The 13,005-nt window shown below is 36.7% G+C and overlaps 1 protein-coding gene across 4 annotated transcripts in view; it reads right to left on the bottom strand.

Annotated features, from left to right (window-relative positions):
• The window catches only part of SCYL2 (SCY1 like pseudokinase 2), a 59,845-nt gene that overhangs the window by 21,490 nt on the left and 25,350 nt on the right, over nt 1–13,005 (bottom strand). For 3 of the 4 annotated variants that reach the window (XM_027107309.1, XM_027107312.1, XM_027107310.1), the window contains 6 exons: nt 12,546–12,703; nt 6,645–6,789; nt 3,834–3,983; nt 2,425–2,646; nt 1,514–1,630; nt 498–623 (listed from right to left, as the gene is read on the bottom strand). In XM_027107309.1, the coding sequence (XP_026963110.1) occupies nt 498–623; nt 1,514–1,630; nt 2,425–2,646; nt 3,834–3,983; nt 6,645–6,789; nt 12,546–12,703 (918 nt within the window). The remainder of the gene's footprint in view (nt 1–497; nt 624–1,513; nt 1,631–2,424; nt 2,647–3,833; nt 3,984–6,644; nt 6,790–12,545; nt 12,704–13,005) is intronic. The other variant, XM_027107311.1, reaches the window with a different exon arrangement.

Below are 13,005 nucleotides of genomic sequence, written 5' to 3'. Positions count from 1 at the left end.
CAGTGCATAACCAATGAATATCTGATAGATTAAACACTGAAGATATTTCTGCAAAGGAATTACTAGTTTTCCAGCCAGTGGCTTCTTTAGCAATCACTAATATTTTTATACCATATTATCCTCATGATTTAATAAGCCAGAAAATGGAGAGTAAAGGAATTGGAGAGACTAGTATCAATACTGCAGTATAACTGCTAGTGAGGCAGTGATTTCCACAATGACAGTTTACGGAATTCTCTTCTGATGTTTAATGTCCAAGTGCTGCCTTTGCATAGGTGGTATCCTTCCAATTTTTTACCCTATTTAATAATTTTTGGAGCACACACAAAAGGTCCACTAAACTTTTGTGACTTCAGTCTGTAGCCTTTTATAGTCACTTATATACCCCTGGCAAAAGTTACATTTTTTTTTTTTTGGAAGGGTTATTATAGTAAGTCAAAGTAAATTTTAAATTCTATACTCCTGACTATATAATAACAAACTGATCAACAACAAACCTTGGGCAGTTTTGGCAGAACCTTTGGCAGTCCTTTGAAAAACTGTGATTTCTGAAGGTTATCTCTTTGGAATAAGGTATCAAAATACTGCAGTGTTACTGCACCAACATCATCAAAGAAGGGAATCTAAAAACAGAGAAACAGAATTATTCTGATAAGTATTAAAGTACTTCTCATATCTGAAACTGACACATTATGGTAAAAAAATATTCAGAAACATTTAGCGAAATGCTAAAGACCACTTAATAAAAATTCTAATTATAAAAATCAGAATAAGAAAGTAATAAATTATTTTTCTTTTCAAGGTCAGTTTTTCAGAAACAGTACCTGTGAGTTAGCTGCACAGTAACATTTTCTTTACATAACTAGTAAAACATTAAAAGATTAAGTAAAATATCTTGAGGGCATAAACAGTACCATTCATTAAAATCCATTGGTTAGGGGCTTCCCTGGTGGTGCAGTGGTTGAGAGTCTGCCTGCCAATGCAGGGGACACGGTTTCGAGCCCTGGTCTGGGAAGATCCCACATGCCGTGGAGCGACTGGGCCCATGAGCCACAATTACTGAGCCTGCGCACCTGGAGCCTGTGCTCCACAACAACAGAGGCCGCGATAGTGAGTGGCCCCCACTTGCCACAACTAGAGAAAGCCCACGCACAGAAACGAAGACCCAACACAGCCATAAATAAATAAATAAATAAACAAACAAACATTAAAAAAAAAATCCATTGGTTATATGAGTGAATTTGAAGGCTATGAATTCTTGGGGTGTCTAGAACTTCTGCATGCCTAACTGTAACTATTAGGTCTCTTTATTTGAAATTTTAAACTTTATATCAGAGCACTTACCTGCATAAATTGTTTAACTCTTTAAGATTAAAAGAAGATGAATATTTAATACATTCAAGAATACAGATGTTATCTGGGGACTATATCTGATTAAATCTTCAGATGCATTTATTCAACTTTAACTCATTTTTTGTCCCTCCATCTAAGGCAGGAATTCATATGCACTCACCTTTGTCATTTGATCTGCATCTGGTCTTACAGTTGGAGTTACGTTTAACAGTAGTTTTACATGCTCACGGACTTCCTCAGGTATATTTGTAAGTGAACTAGATCCTAAACGACTCAACTTCAAAAGAGTAATAATGTTAAATACGAATACAAAATATTCAAAAGATACACATTTATACTGTCAATAGTCCATTTAAGAAAACTTTTTGAGGGACTCCCCTGGTGGTGCAGTGGTTAAGAATCCACCTACCAATGCAGGGGACATGGGTTCCAGCCCTGGTCCAGGAAGATCCCACATGCCACGGAACAACTAAGCCTGTGCACCACAACTACTGAGCCTGCGCTCTAGAGCCCACGAGCCACAACTACTGAGCCCGAATGCCACAACTACTGAAGCCCATGTGCCTAGAGCCCAGGCTCTGCAACAAGAGAAGCCACCACAATGAGAAGCCCGCATACCGCAACAAAGAGTAGCCCCCGCTCACTGCAACTAGAGAAAACCCACGCGCAGCAACGAAGACCCAATGCAGCCAAAAATAAATTAAAAATAAATTAAAAAAAAAAAACTTTTTGAAATTTACTAAAAAATATATTTTTAGATTGAACAAAGGGCTAATTCTACTGTTGCAAGATAATTAAAACACATCTTTAATACCTGAAATTGTCTCTATTCCTAAAACAAAACACCCAGTATTTTAGACCATATTTCAATTTTCACTCTAGTAAATAAATGCCATGATTAAAGTTGTAGTAACAAATATTAATCCTAAGAATTACTTTTGTTAAGTTGACTTTATGAAAACTTAACATATGAGACACTCATCTCAGTTTAGAGAATTTTCTGAACATATTTTGGAAAAAAACAAACACTTAATACATTTTTAATGCAAGAAAATGTTTAAAGGCAAATACCTGATCCAACTGTCTACTGAAACTCTTGTAAATATCTTGCTTGTTAACTTCAAATATAGCTTTCCCTTTATTAAATACAGCATACATGACAGTTCCTAAAGAGTACATATCACTGGCTGTTTCACAGCTCACAGAAAGTATGTATTCAGGAGCCAAATATTCAGGATTTGGAAGACACAATGATGGTAAATTTGGGTCCCATTCTTTACATGGAAACTTAGGCTATAAAAAGACAGAAAAGGGATTACATAGATTAAATAGTTAAATTAAAGCAAACCACTGTCAAGTAGTAACAATTTAGTTTTAAATTCATACTCAGTCATGCAAGTAAAAATGTCACCATCACTTTCAATTCTAAATTTCCCCAAATCCCAAAACTAGAAAGTGCATGAAACAAGTTAAGAGATAAGAATAAGAACTCTTATAACTTTGAGATTATTGGCGCTCTCTCCCAGAAGACAAATATCACTACACTATACAATGCATTATGAATACGGAAAGGTCTGGCCTATGTTTTCTGATACACAGGCTTCCAATTTATGAGTTCAAATAGATTATTGTTTGAAACCTTGTTCTTTCACCAACTAGCTATGTGACTTAGTTAACAGGTTCAAAGGGATGTTGTAAGATAAACAAAAGTATGGAAAACAGAGCCAGCACAGTGCCTGATGCATAGTATGTACTCAACCAATACTAATTCTTTCTGCTTCCCTTAAAAATGTTTACTTAAATTAGAAATGTATTTTAGGTCAAAGCATGGTTGTTAAAGGTAACAACTATATTGTAAAAATTTGAAATATTGCAGTGTTTTCCTAAGTATAAATAGGCAGGTTTCATAATCACTAAGTAACAGTTGCTTTTTAACCAGAAAGACTGGGTTTAAATCCTAGCTCTACCACTTACCACTTGTCTGAACTTAGGCAAATTATTTTATTCTATGAGTCTAACTTACTCATCTGTATTATTCCCATACCTCACTGAGTCGTTGTGAGGATAATAAGTAAATACACAAGAAGTGTTCAGAAAAGCGCTTCAATAAATGTTACCCATTATTATCACTGCTATTGTTATCATGCTCCTTAAAGAAGAAACACTGCTAGAGATTCACAATGTTTGTTTGTGTATCTGACACTCTGAGGGAAAAAAATCTACTTAACCCAATAGTGCTCAAATTTGCTTAACTCTAGTACTTTCTTCTCAAGTAACATTACTGAGGAATTAATGAGCTAAATATTCATAGGTACAATGAACACTAGAAATTTTCTATAAAGCTATACATTTAAACATACCATTGTACCACATAGCCTATTTCTACACATTTATCAGGCTTATAAATTCTCTAATCTATTTCAGATGCAATCACAAATTTCCAGAGCTTTAAAAAATGAGAAGAATAAAACCTTCATTACCTCTTGTTCAGAAGGATTGGTCGATGATATACAAAAATCAAAGCCCATTATTTTCCAGGCTCCACTTTTATTCAAAATTATATTTTCAGGTGTAACATTTCCATGAACCATTTTCACACTGCTATGCAAAAATGACAATCCTTCAGAAACCTGTAAATGGAAATAAAAGACATTTTTAATAAAACTCCTTTCAATTACAATAATAAATCTCATAATAATCAAATTTGCTGCTTCTCCCAATAAAAATTTTTTACACGCCAGGTAACAATTAAATTTCATAAATGCAAAAGTATAGATATTCTCAGTTGCCAGAGCATTCTAAGCATTAGCAAGAAAAACCCAATTGTAAAAACAGAGGACAACTATTTATTAAGTTCCTTTCTATACGCACAAAAGCAAAAGAAAAGACAGTAATAAAAGCACTTTGCTACCCAAATTCATTTAGTTCCTGAATTTGAAAAGCGAGAGAATCTTTGGTTTCTTACGTAAAGACAGTAAATATCAAGAAATACCTTTGTCAATTTGATTCTAATTCTTAATATTTTTATATATTTATACTTCATATTGAAATTAAGTTTTTCTGAATAGCATTGTACTCAGTTTTCAAACATTAACTGATATTCACTCATTCTCACACTGGATTAATATTTTGTATTTGTGCCTGAGATTACCATGGAATTTGTTAACAAAAAGTGAAAACTGGATTTGAAAGGGCCAACGTACCAAGTATGCCAGTTCCTCAAAAACTTAAAAATAGAATTACCAGAGAATCCAGCAATTCCACTTCTGGGTATATCCCAAAAAGAACTGAAAGCAGGGTCCTGAAGAGATATTTGTTCACCCATGTTCATAGCAGTATTACGATAACCAAGAGGTGAAAGCAACCCAAGTGTCCATCAACGAATGAATGAATAAACATAATGTGGTAAATACATACAACAGAATATTATTCAGCCTTCAAATAGGAAAGAAATTCTGACACACACTACCACATGGATGAACCTAGAGGATATTATGCTAACTGAAATAAACCAGTCACAAAAAGAAAAATACTGCATGATTCCAATTATATGAGTAGTCAAACTAATAGAGACAGAAAGTAGAATGATGGTTGCTAGGGGCTGGGAGGTATGAGAGGTGGGGTGTGAGGAGTTATTGTTTAATGGGTACAGCTTAAATTTTGCAAGGTGAAAAGAGTTCTGGAGATGGATGGAAGTGATGGTTGCACAAGAATGTGAATGTACTTAAACTGTACACTTAAAAATGGCTAAGATGGCAAATTTTATGTTATGTGTATTTTACCACAATTAGAAAATATATACTGTTAAGAGAATAAGATAAGCCACAGACTAAGAGAGAATATTTTTAAGTCATGTATCTGACAAAGAACTTGTGTCCACAATATATAAAGAAATCTCAAAACTCAATAACAGAAAACAAACAACCCATTTAAACAATAAGCAAAAGATCTGAACAGACATGTCACCAAAAAAGACACTCAGATGGCAAGGAAGCATATAAAAAGGTGTTCAACATCATTATTCATTAAGGAAATGCAAATTAAAACTCCAATGAGATACCACTGCACACATATTAGAATGGCTACAATTGAGGGAATTCCCTGGCGGTCCAGTGGTTAGGACTCCATGCTTTCACTGCCGAGGACCTGGGTTCAATCCCTGGTCAAGGAACTAAGATCCCACGAAAAAAAGAATGGTTACAATTGAAAGGGCCAACCATACCAAGTTTTGCAAAGATGTGAAAAAAATGTAACTTTTATACACTGCAATGGGAATGTAAAATGGTACTATCATTTGGAAAACAGTTTTTCAGTTTCTTAAAAAATAAAATATACACATACCATTTGATCCAGCCATTCCACTCCTAGGTAATTAACCAAGAGAAATGAAAGCATACGTCCATACAAAAACTTGCATATGAATGTTCATAGCAGCTTTATTTGCAATAGCCCAAAATTGGAAACAACCCAAATGATCAACAACAGGTGAATGGATGAGCAAACTATGATATACTACTCAGTAATAAAAGAAATATTGATATGCACAACTATATGAATGAATACCAAAATAATCAGATTGATTGAAAGAAGCCAGGCCAGAAAAAGAGTACATATTGTATGATTTCATTTACAAAATTCTAAAAATACAAACTGATTTAGTGACAGAAAGTAGTCAGTGGCTTCCTAGGGTGAGAGACAGAAGACAGCAAGGAGCAGGAGGGGAGGACCGCAATGGGTATGAGGAAACTTTGGAAGGTTCATATGTAAATTGTTTTGATTGTAGTGACGGTTCCACCTATAAACTTAAAAAACTGTATATTTTAAACATGTGAAGTTTACTGTATGCCAATTAATTATACCTTAACAATACTGTTAAAAATAATGAATAAAATGATCTCTGCCCCCCAAAAACAAAGAATCTACTGTATCAATTCACTCTCTAAAGCCGAAGATATTTTGGTAAGCAGGGGAAGGAAAATCAGAAAAAGTGGATGGACTTAACGGATGCACTGTGAAGGTTCACAATTCAAAAACATTAAAAAGGAACCACCACATCCACCAATCAACAAGTGCTCTTCTCCAAAGGTTACTAATGTTATGTTTCATACATTAAAAAGATAGTTTAAGCCTAACAATAAACTGTAGAAAAATTCTAGAACATAGAAATAATTTTTAAATTACTGAGAAGATCTAAAGGTTTACATAAAGCAGTTTATACAGCTAAATTTGAAATGGCTAAAAACAATTTTGAAGGAAAATATTCTATCCACATGATGAATAAAAATACATACCTGAAGCAAACCATATTTAGTTTCTACATCATAAAGTTTATAATCCTTAATGTCTGGAGATACAGGGGAAGGTAGATTTTCCCAGTTACCCAGAACATTGGCTAAGCTGGCAAAAACTGGTTCCGTACAAAATGCCAAGCAATCCCTGTTTTAAAAAAGAAAAATATTAGTGGTCCTATTTAACTATCAACAAGAAGGTGGACAATTTTAGATTTATTTTCAGCATTAATATAACACACTTAGGCCAATAAAGCAAAGTTAGGAAGCTTTGTATATGAATTCCACTGGATAAATCATTCAGTCTTTTAAGTGTTATAACAGCTGTGATACATTTTTTAAATTTAAAAAGTCAGGAAATAAAAATTGTATCAACTGTGCATTTTGAATGATTGATATTCTTTATGGAAAACCAATGAATTAATTTAACATACTGTTACATTATACCTATGATATTACCCTTATTTCTAAGGCTCTAAATCTCAGAATATGCTCAAAGGAACCTGTAGATTTCCCACAGACACCTCTGGAGCAATGAGTCAGGAAGAGGGACAGGGCATAGCTCCAGCTCCCACAGGACGGTCACTTTTTTTTTTTTCACTGTTAAGAGCAAACACCTGGGTGAGGGAAGGGTCCTGAATTACGTCTCTTGGGACCTTTGTGAGCTGTTGGAACCCTGGAAGGGCACATCATTTTTGCATCTCTAGGACTGTCTTTTGCTCCTGTAAACAATGTGAAAACCCTTTTGTTCTTGCTTTGGGAAACATGGCATCCTGTGGTGTCTTCTAGGGCAGGGGTCCCCAACCCTCGGGCCGCGGCCTGTTAGGAACCAGGCCGCACAGCAGGCGGTGAGCAGCGGGCCAGGGAGCGAAGCTTCATCTGCCGCTCCCCATCGCTCGCATTACCTCCTGAACCACCCCCACCCCCGTCCATGGAAAAACTGTCTTCCACGAAACCAGTCCCTGGTGACAAAAAGGTTGGGGACCACTGTCCTAGGGTACTTTGCAAGCCCTGATGTCCACTTGTCCTCCACAGCACATTGCCAGGACAAGCATGACATGTGTGTGCTTGGTGCGGGGGAGGCGGGGGCGGGGGGGAGCGGGGGGGCGTTCCTGTTTCCCGGTGGGTGAGTAGGAGTGACCGTGGAGCCTGTGTGCAGAGGATCAGCAGGGCTTCCCCAGGTTGCTGAGCGGCAGGACGTGTCAGGAGATGTGACGTCCTGGCCAGAGCACGGCCACATGGACACACCTGGAGCTCGGGGAGCTCCCTGGCAGGAGGTCCATGTGGAAGATCTCAGGACCGGGCAGTCAGGTCCAGATGCCAGTGGGAGTGACTAGCCTGATGACTACTTCAATCTCAGAGCACCTTTGCTTTTATCTATTTTATGTATCATTTTTAAAGGTGTCACAAGTTGCCATTTTTTTAAATTACTGTTCTTTGATTTTTATTTATTTTATTTTATTTTTTGGCTGTGCCACACAGCTTGTGGGATCTTAGTTCCCCAACCAGGGATCGAGCCGGGGCCCTCAGCATTAGTAACATTCAATAAGCCTTCAATAAGTCTAATAGAGTAATGACCAAGAGCTCAAGCTCTGAATACAAATACCCAACTTCAAGTCCCAGCATCTCTATTCCTTGTCGGTGACTTTGGACACTTTGAGCCTCACTTTGCCCATTTGTAAACTGGTGATAAAAGACCACCTTGAAAGGTTACTGCAAAGATCAAATGAGCAAATGCATATAAAATACATAGCAGGTTGACTAAAATGTAAGCTCAATAAATGTTTACAATTGCTATTGTAATTACCAACTGTCTGAGATTCAAGTCCTAACATTTTGGACTTTGGCTTAGGCTCTGGCAATGAAGAACTACAAGGCAGTGTGGTAACAAAGCTATACCAAGCCTCTGCACCTGGACAGTAACTGTTTAATGGCAAATATGCCTTTTGCTGTTCTGTCAGTAATACTTGAGTTACTTTTCTTTCACTTTGAACCCATTTTTCAAATGAAAGCATATGCAGAAGTTCAATATGTATGAGTGATCAAGACAGAGCTGCTTAGGTTGAAGAAGAAAGTTACACTGTCCTCCCTGCTCAGTTATCAATAAAGATGATGATCTTGATCTTGTTCTTGATTCCCACACTAAGCTCATTAACACAGTGGACACAGGCTTTCGTTTGCTGAACTGCACTGGAGGAAAACTGCTCAAAAACCCCTTAGTCTTCTCTACAGTTTCCAATGATTCCCAGGACTCGTTTATTTTAGCAACTCTTATTTTTTTCCTTTTCTGTCTTGTCCCCAAAATCATCCTTGGTCATATCAATATTCGTAAGATTATTCTTCAAGCTTGAAGGCCTTATTATCTTTCATGAATATTTATTTCCATCATCATTACAAACAGTTACACACCAGAAGGGCTAAATCCTCTCTCAAGGACCACTCCCCCAACCGCAGCTGTTTACTAGCCATTCATCTCCCACCCTTTTACTACCACCACCTAACCTAGCTTCCCAGTATCTTTATTCAACAAATTTGAAGTATTCAGTTCTGACTACACTTTATTCCTGTCTTTCTCCCTACCACCTCAACAATAAACTATCGCCCTTACTACCCTTTACTGGGCAAACCCTTATTAACCCTGTAGGCGCCATCACAGGTTTCTTTTACTCTCTTGCTTATGTCGTAAGCTGAAGGAAAAAATAGAAAACCCAAGTCTCTGTAGACTCATAGCCTAAAGATACATAGTATACTTTATTTAACCTCGCTCTTTTTATTTTTCAAGAACATCCCTTCATAGCCCTCTTATATTAACTCCTCATTCCATTAACTCCTTATTCCTTTACCTACTACTCATCTATTATCCATGTTCTATCTTGAAAAAGTAAAGTTCATCGAACATGAATGATCTCATTTCCCTACACTTTACCTCAGTATATTAGTGATTTGCAACTATCCTCCTGAAATTTCCTTTGAGTTCCTCCTATGGGACTTTATTCACATAATGATGTCTTCTCTGCTGGGTTCCTTTCTAGCTTCCAAACTGCCATCCTACTGAAATTACTGAATATCACTAACAACCTCTCACTAGTCAAATGCAATGGATTCTTCTCAGTCCTTATTTCCTTTTTATTTGGTGGTCCCCAGTGTTAGGGAGTCCTTTCTTCCCTCCTTTGGCTTCCATAACATGTTGCCAATTTTTCTCCTGTCATACGACATGATCCTTCCAATTTCTTTTGCTGGCTCTTCTTTCCCCTCTACATTTCAAGTTCTGTCCTCACTACTCTGCTCTTTTGACTCATGCTCTTGAAATTCATTTTTTTTTCATGGTTTTAATTACTACCTATATTTTACTCACCCCCATATACATCACCAACTCTGAACTTTCACCTGGATTACTTTTCTTTTTATTTATTTATTTAAAAATTTTTTTTGATGTAGATCATTTTTAAAGTCTTTATTGAATCTGCTATAATATTGCTCCTGTTTTATGTTTTGGTTTTTTGGCCCTGAGGCATGTGGGATCTTAGCTCCCCAACCAGGGTTTGAACCCGCACCCCCAGCACTGGAAGGCAAAGTCTTAACCACTGGACTGCCAGGGAAGTCCCTGGATTATTTTCTATAGCACATTTCTTTTGGATGATTCCAGTGTCATCTCCACATTATTAAGTCATTAAAAACCAGAAGTTATTTTTTTCCTTCCCTAAAGGGTTCCTATTTCTATCAATGCTACTGCAATTTTTACAACCTATCAATGAAAATGCCTTAAAGTAATCTTTGAATTATCTCTCTTCATGAACGCCAATAAAGCCCTAGTCCTATAATATTTAAATCACTATAAAAGAAGCTGCAGGGACAGAGAAAGATATAAAACACTAGCCTTTCTCCCTTCAAGAGATTTAAAACGTAATGATGAAATACAAGTTAGGGACTTCCCTGGTGGCGCAGTGGTTAAAAATCCACCTGCCAATGCAGGAGACACAGGCTCGATCCCTGCTCCGGGAAGATCCCACATGCCGTGGAACAACAAAGCCCGTGAGCCACAACTACTGAGCTTGTGCTCTAGAGCCCGCGAGCCACAACTACTGAGCCCACGTGCCACAACTACTGAAGCCCACGCGGCTAGAGCCCGTGCTCCGCAACAAGAGAAGCCAACGCAATGAGAAGGCTGCGCACCGCAACGAACAGTAGCCCCCGCTCGCCGCAACTAGAGAAAGCCCACACGCAGCAACGAAGACCCAATGCAGCCAAAAATAAGTTAATTAATTAATTAAATTTTTTTAAAAAATCCTACTTTATGCTCAGTCGGCTAAATATTGAGTCACCATATGATCCAGCAAGTTGGCTCCTAGGTTGTACACCCAAGGGAAATGAAAACGTATGTCCACACAAAAACTTGTACACAAATGTTTACAGCAGCAGTATTCATAAAAACCAAAAAGGAGAAACAACTCAAATGCCCATCAACTGATGAACAGGTAAACAAAATGTGCTATATTCATACAATGGAATAATAAAAAAAAAAAAGAAATACAAGTTAAAATAACAAAGGTGGGTAGGTTCTGATAGGTGACACTATAACTACTGATAGAAAACACTCTAGAGGAAATAGCACAAACAAGCATGGAGTCAGGAAAGCTCAGGACAAGTGTGACCAACAAAACTTAGTCCACTTTGAGATAGAGGGTTCATAATAGTGAGTGTTACGTAAGAAGACAACAACTATAATCTTCTTCTGGGTTTATTTACACAAGGAAGGGCAGTAAAATATTATCATGATAAGAGACATAAAATAAGTATATTTCTGGGTAGGCACAGCATAGGCTCAGGAATCAGGGTGCCATAACTATGTGGCTTATGTAGTAGCAGCTCCAATCCTCAGTTCTTCTATATAGTTGTTGAGAATTAAATAAGTTAAACAAATACAAAAAATTTAGTACAGTTTTTCACATGGTAAACATTAGATTTTTTTCTTTTAGGTTCAAAGAAAAGATCTTGTGTCTTTGGGGGAAGTGAGTAAGTGACAGTGGGTTACTAAGATTCTAAAGTAAGAACTATGTAGAAATCCAAAATATAAAATAGATAAAAACCAAACTGTCCTGGTTGACGGGAGATAGGAAGCCTGGGCCCCTGCCAGCTAGGTTTCTCCCCCTGGCTCTTCTTTCCCTATCCTTAAAATCCTAGGGTCCACAGAATGCATTGGCAAACCATTTGGTTAAGATCTGATTTAAGAGAGGGGAATACAGTCTGCTAAGTAGGAAGGAAGGAATAAATTAGGGGTTATGAGTAATGTGGAAAAGATTTATATAGCTGGGTATCTAAAGGAGTTATTGAAAGCACCAAGGCTTGAGGATCCAGTTAAGATTACACAACATAAATTCTGTTTTCTTGTCATTCTCAGCAACAGTTCCCAAGCTCATTTTGAGAAAAAGAGATAGTAGAGTAACTGAGGACTATGAACTGACATACTGGACATAGTAAAAGGTTAAACGTCGAGAACAGTACTACCTGGAATACACATAAAAATAGCCTCTGAATATTGAATCAATGAAAAGGGGGCAATGAATTCTAGCAAATTAACAAGAAAAATTACTTTCAGGCAGGGACTGTATTCTATACTTCTCTCGCATCTTCCATTTGGACTGCTGTAGTCTTAAACATAGAGTAAGCAAATACAGACTCATGGCAAATGTGAAGAAAACTTTTATTAATATTTCAAAAAGAGACATATACATAGAATATTCAAATAAATTTCAAAGAAGTAACTAATCCATAAGAACTCAACACTCAGTTGATAAGAACTTTTCACTGACAGTATACTGTATAGATAGATTTCAAACATAAAGTTTTTTTAAAAAAAACTATTTGTTTAGGAAATCTCTTATGTAAGTTTTCATAAAAATTTACCTGGATTCTTCTAAAGGATGTTGGACAGTAAGAAGTCGAGGGTGTCGTAGTCGAGTTAACTGTTGGACTCCTCGTTTTAGAGAATCGATGATTTGATCCTTTTCAAATTTTTGATATTTGTCAATCAGCTTTTTATCAAAGACAAAAACAGCTACTTCCTAATGAAAGAAATGTGTAACTAATTAATCAAGAATATATAAAAGCAATAAAATTTTATTTGAGTGTCACAACAGTCTACAAAGAGAAATAACTTAAAACGGTGCATTTTAGCACCATTGTTAATACTTTTCTGATATTAAAAAGTTGGTTTCTTCATAATTACTAAAGTTAAATATTTTTAGAGTTATAAGACTAAGAACCCTCATCTAAGGAGAACATAGGAAAATCTCCATCTTTCAACTCTGGTATCAGAGATACACACAAACTGTGTGTAATGTGTTGTCTCCTATGTAGTAATCTC

This window comes from Aethalodelphis obliquidens, unplaced genomic scaffold (genome assembly GCF_003676395.1).
Source record: "Aethalodelphis obliquidens isolate GAN/ISIS:26980383/991018 unplaced genomic scaffold, ASM367639v1 scaffold8, whole genome shotgun sequence".
NCBI lineage: Eukaryota > Metazoa > Chordata > Mammalia > Artiodactyla > Delphinidae > Aethalodelphis > Aethalodelphis obliquidens.
The sequence above is the reverse complement of the archived record's forward strand: the minus strand, read 5'-3'. Positions and strand labels throughout refer to the sequence as shown.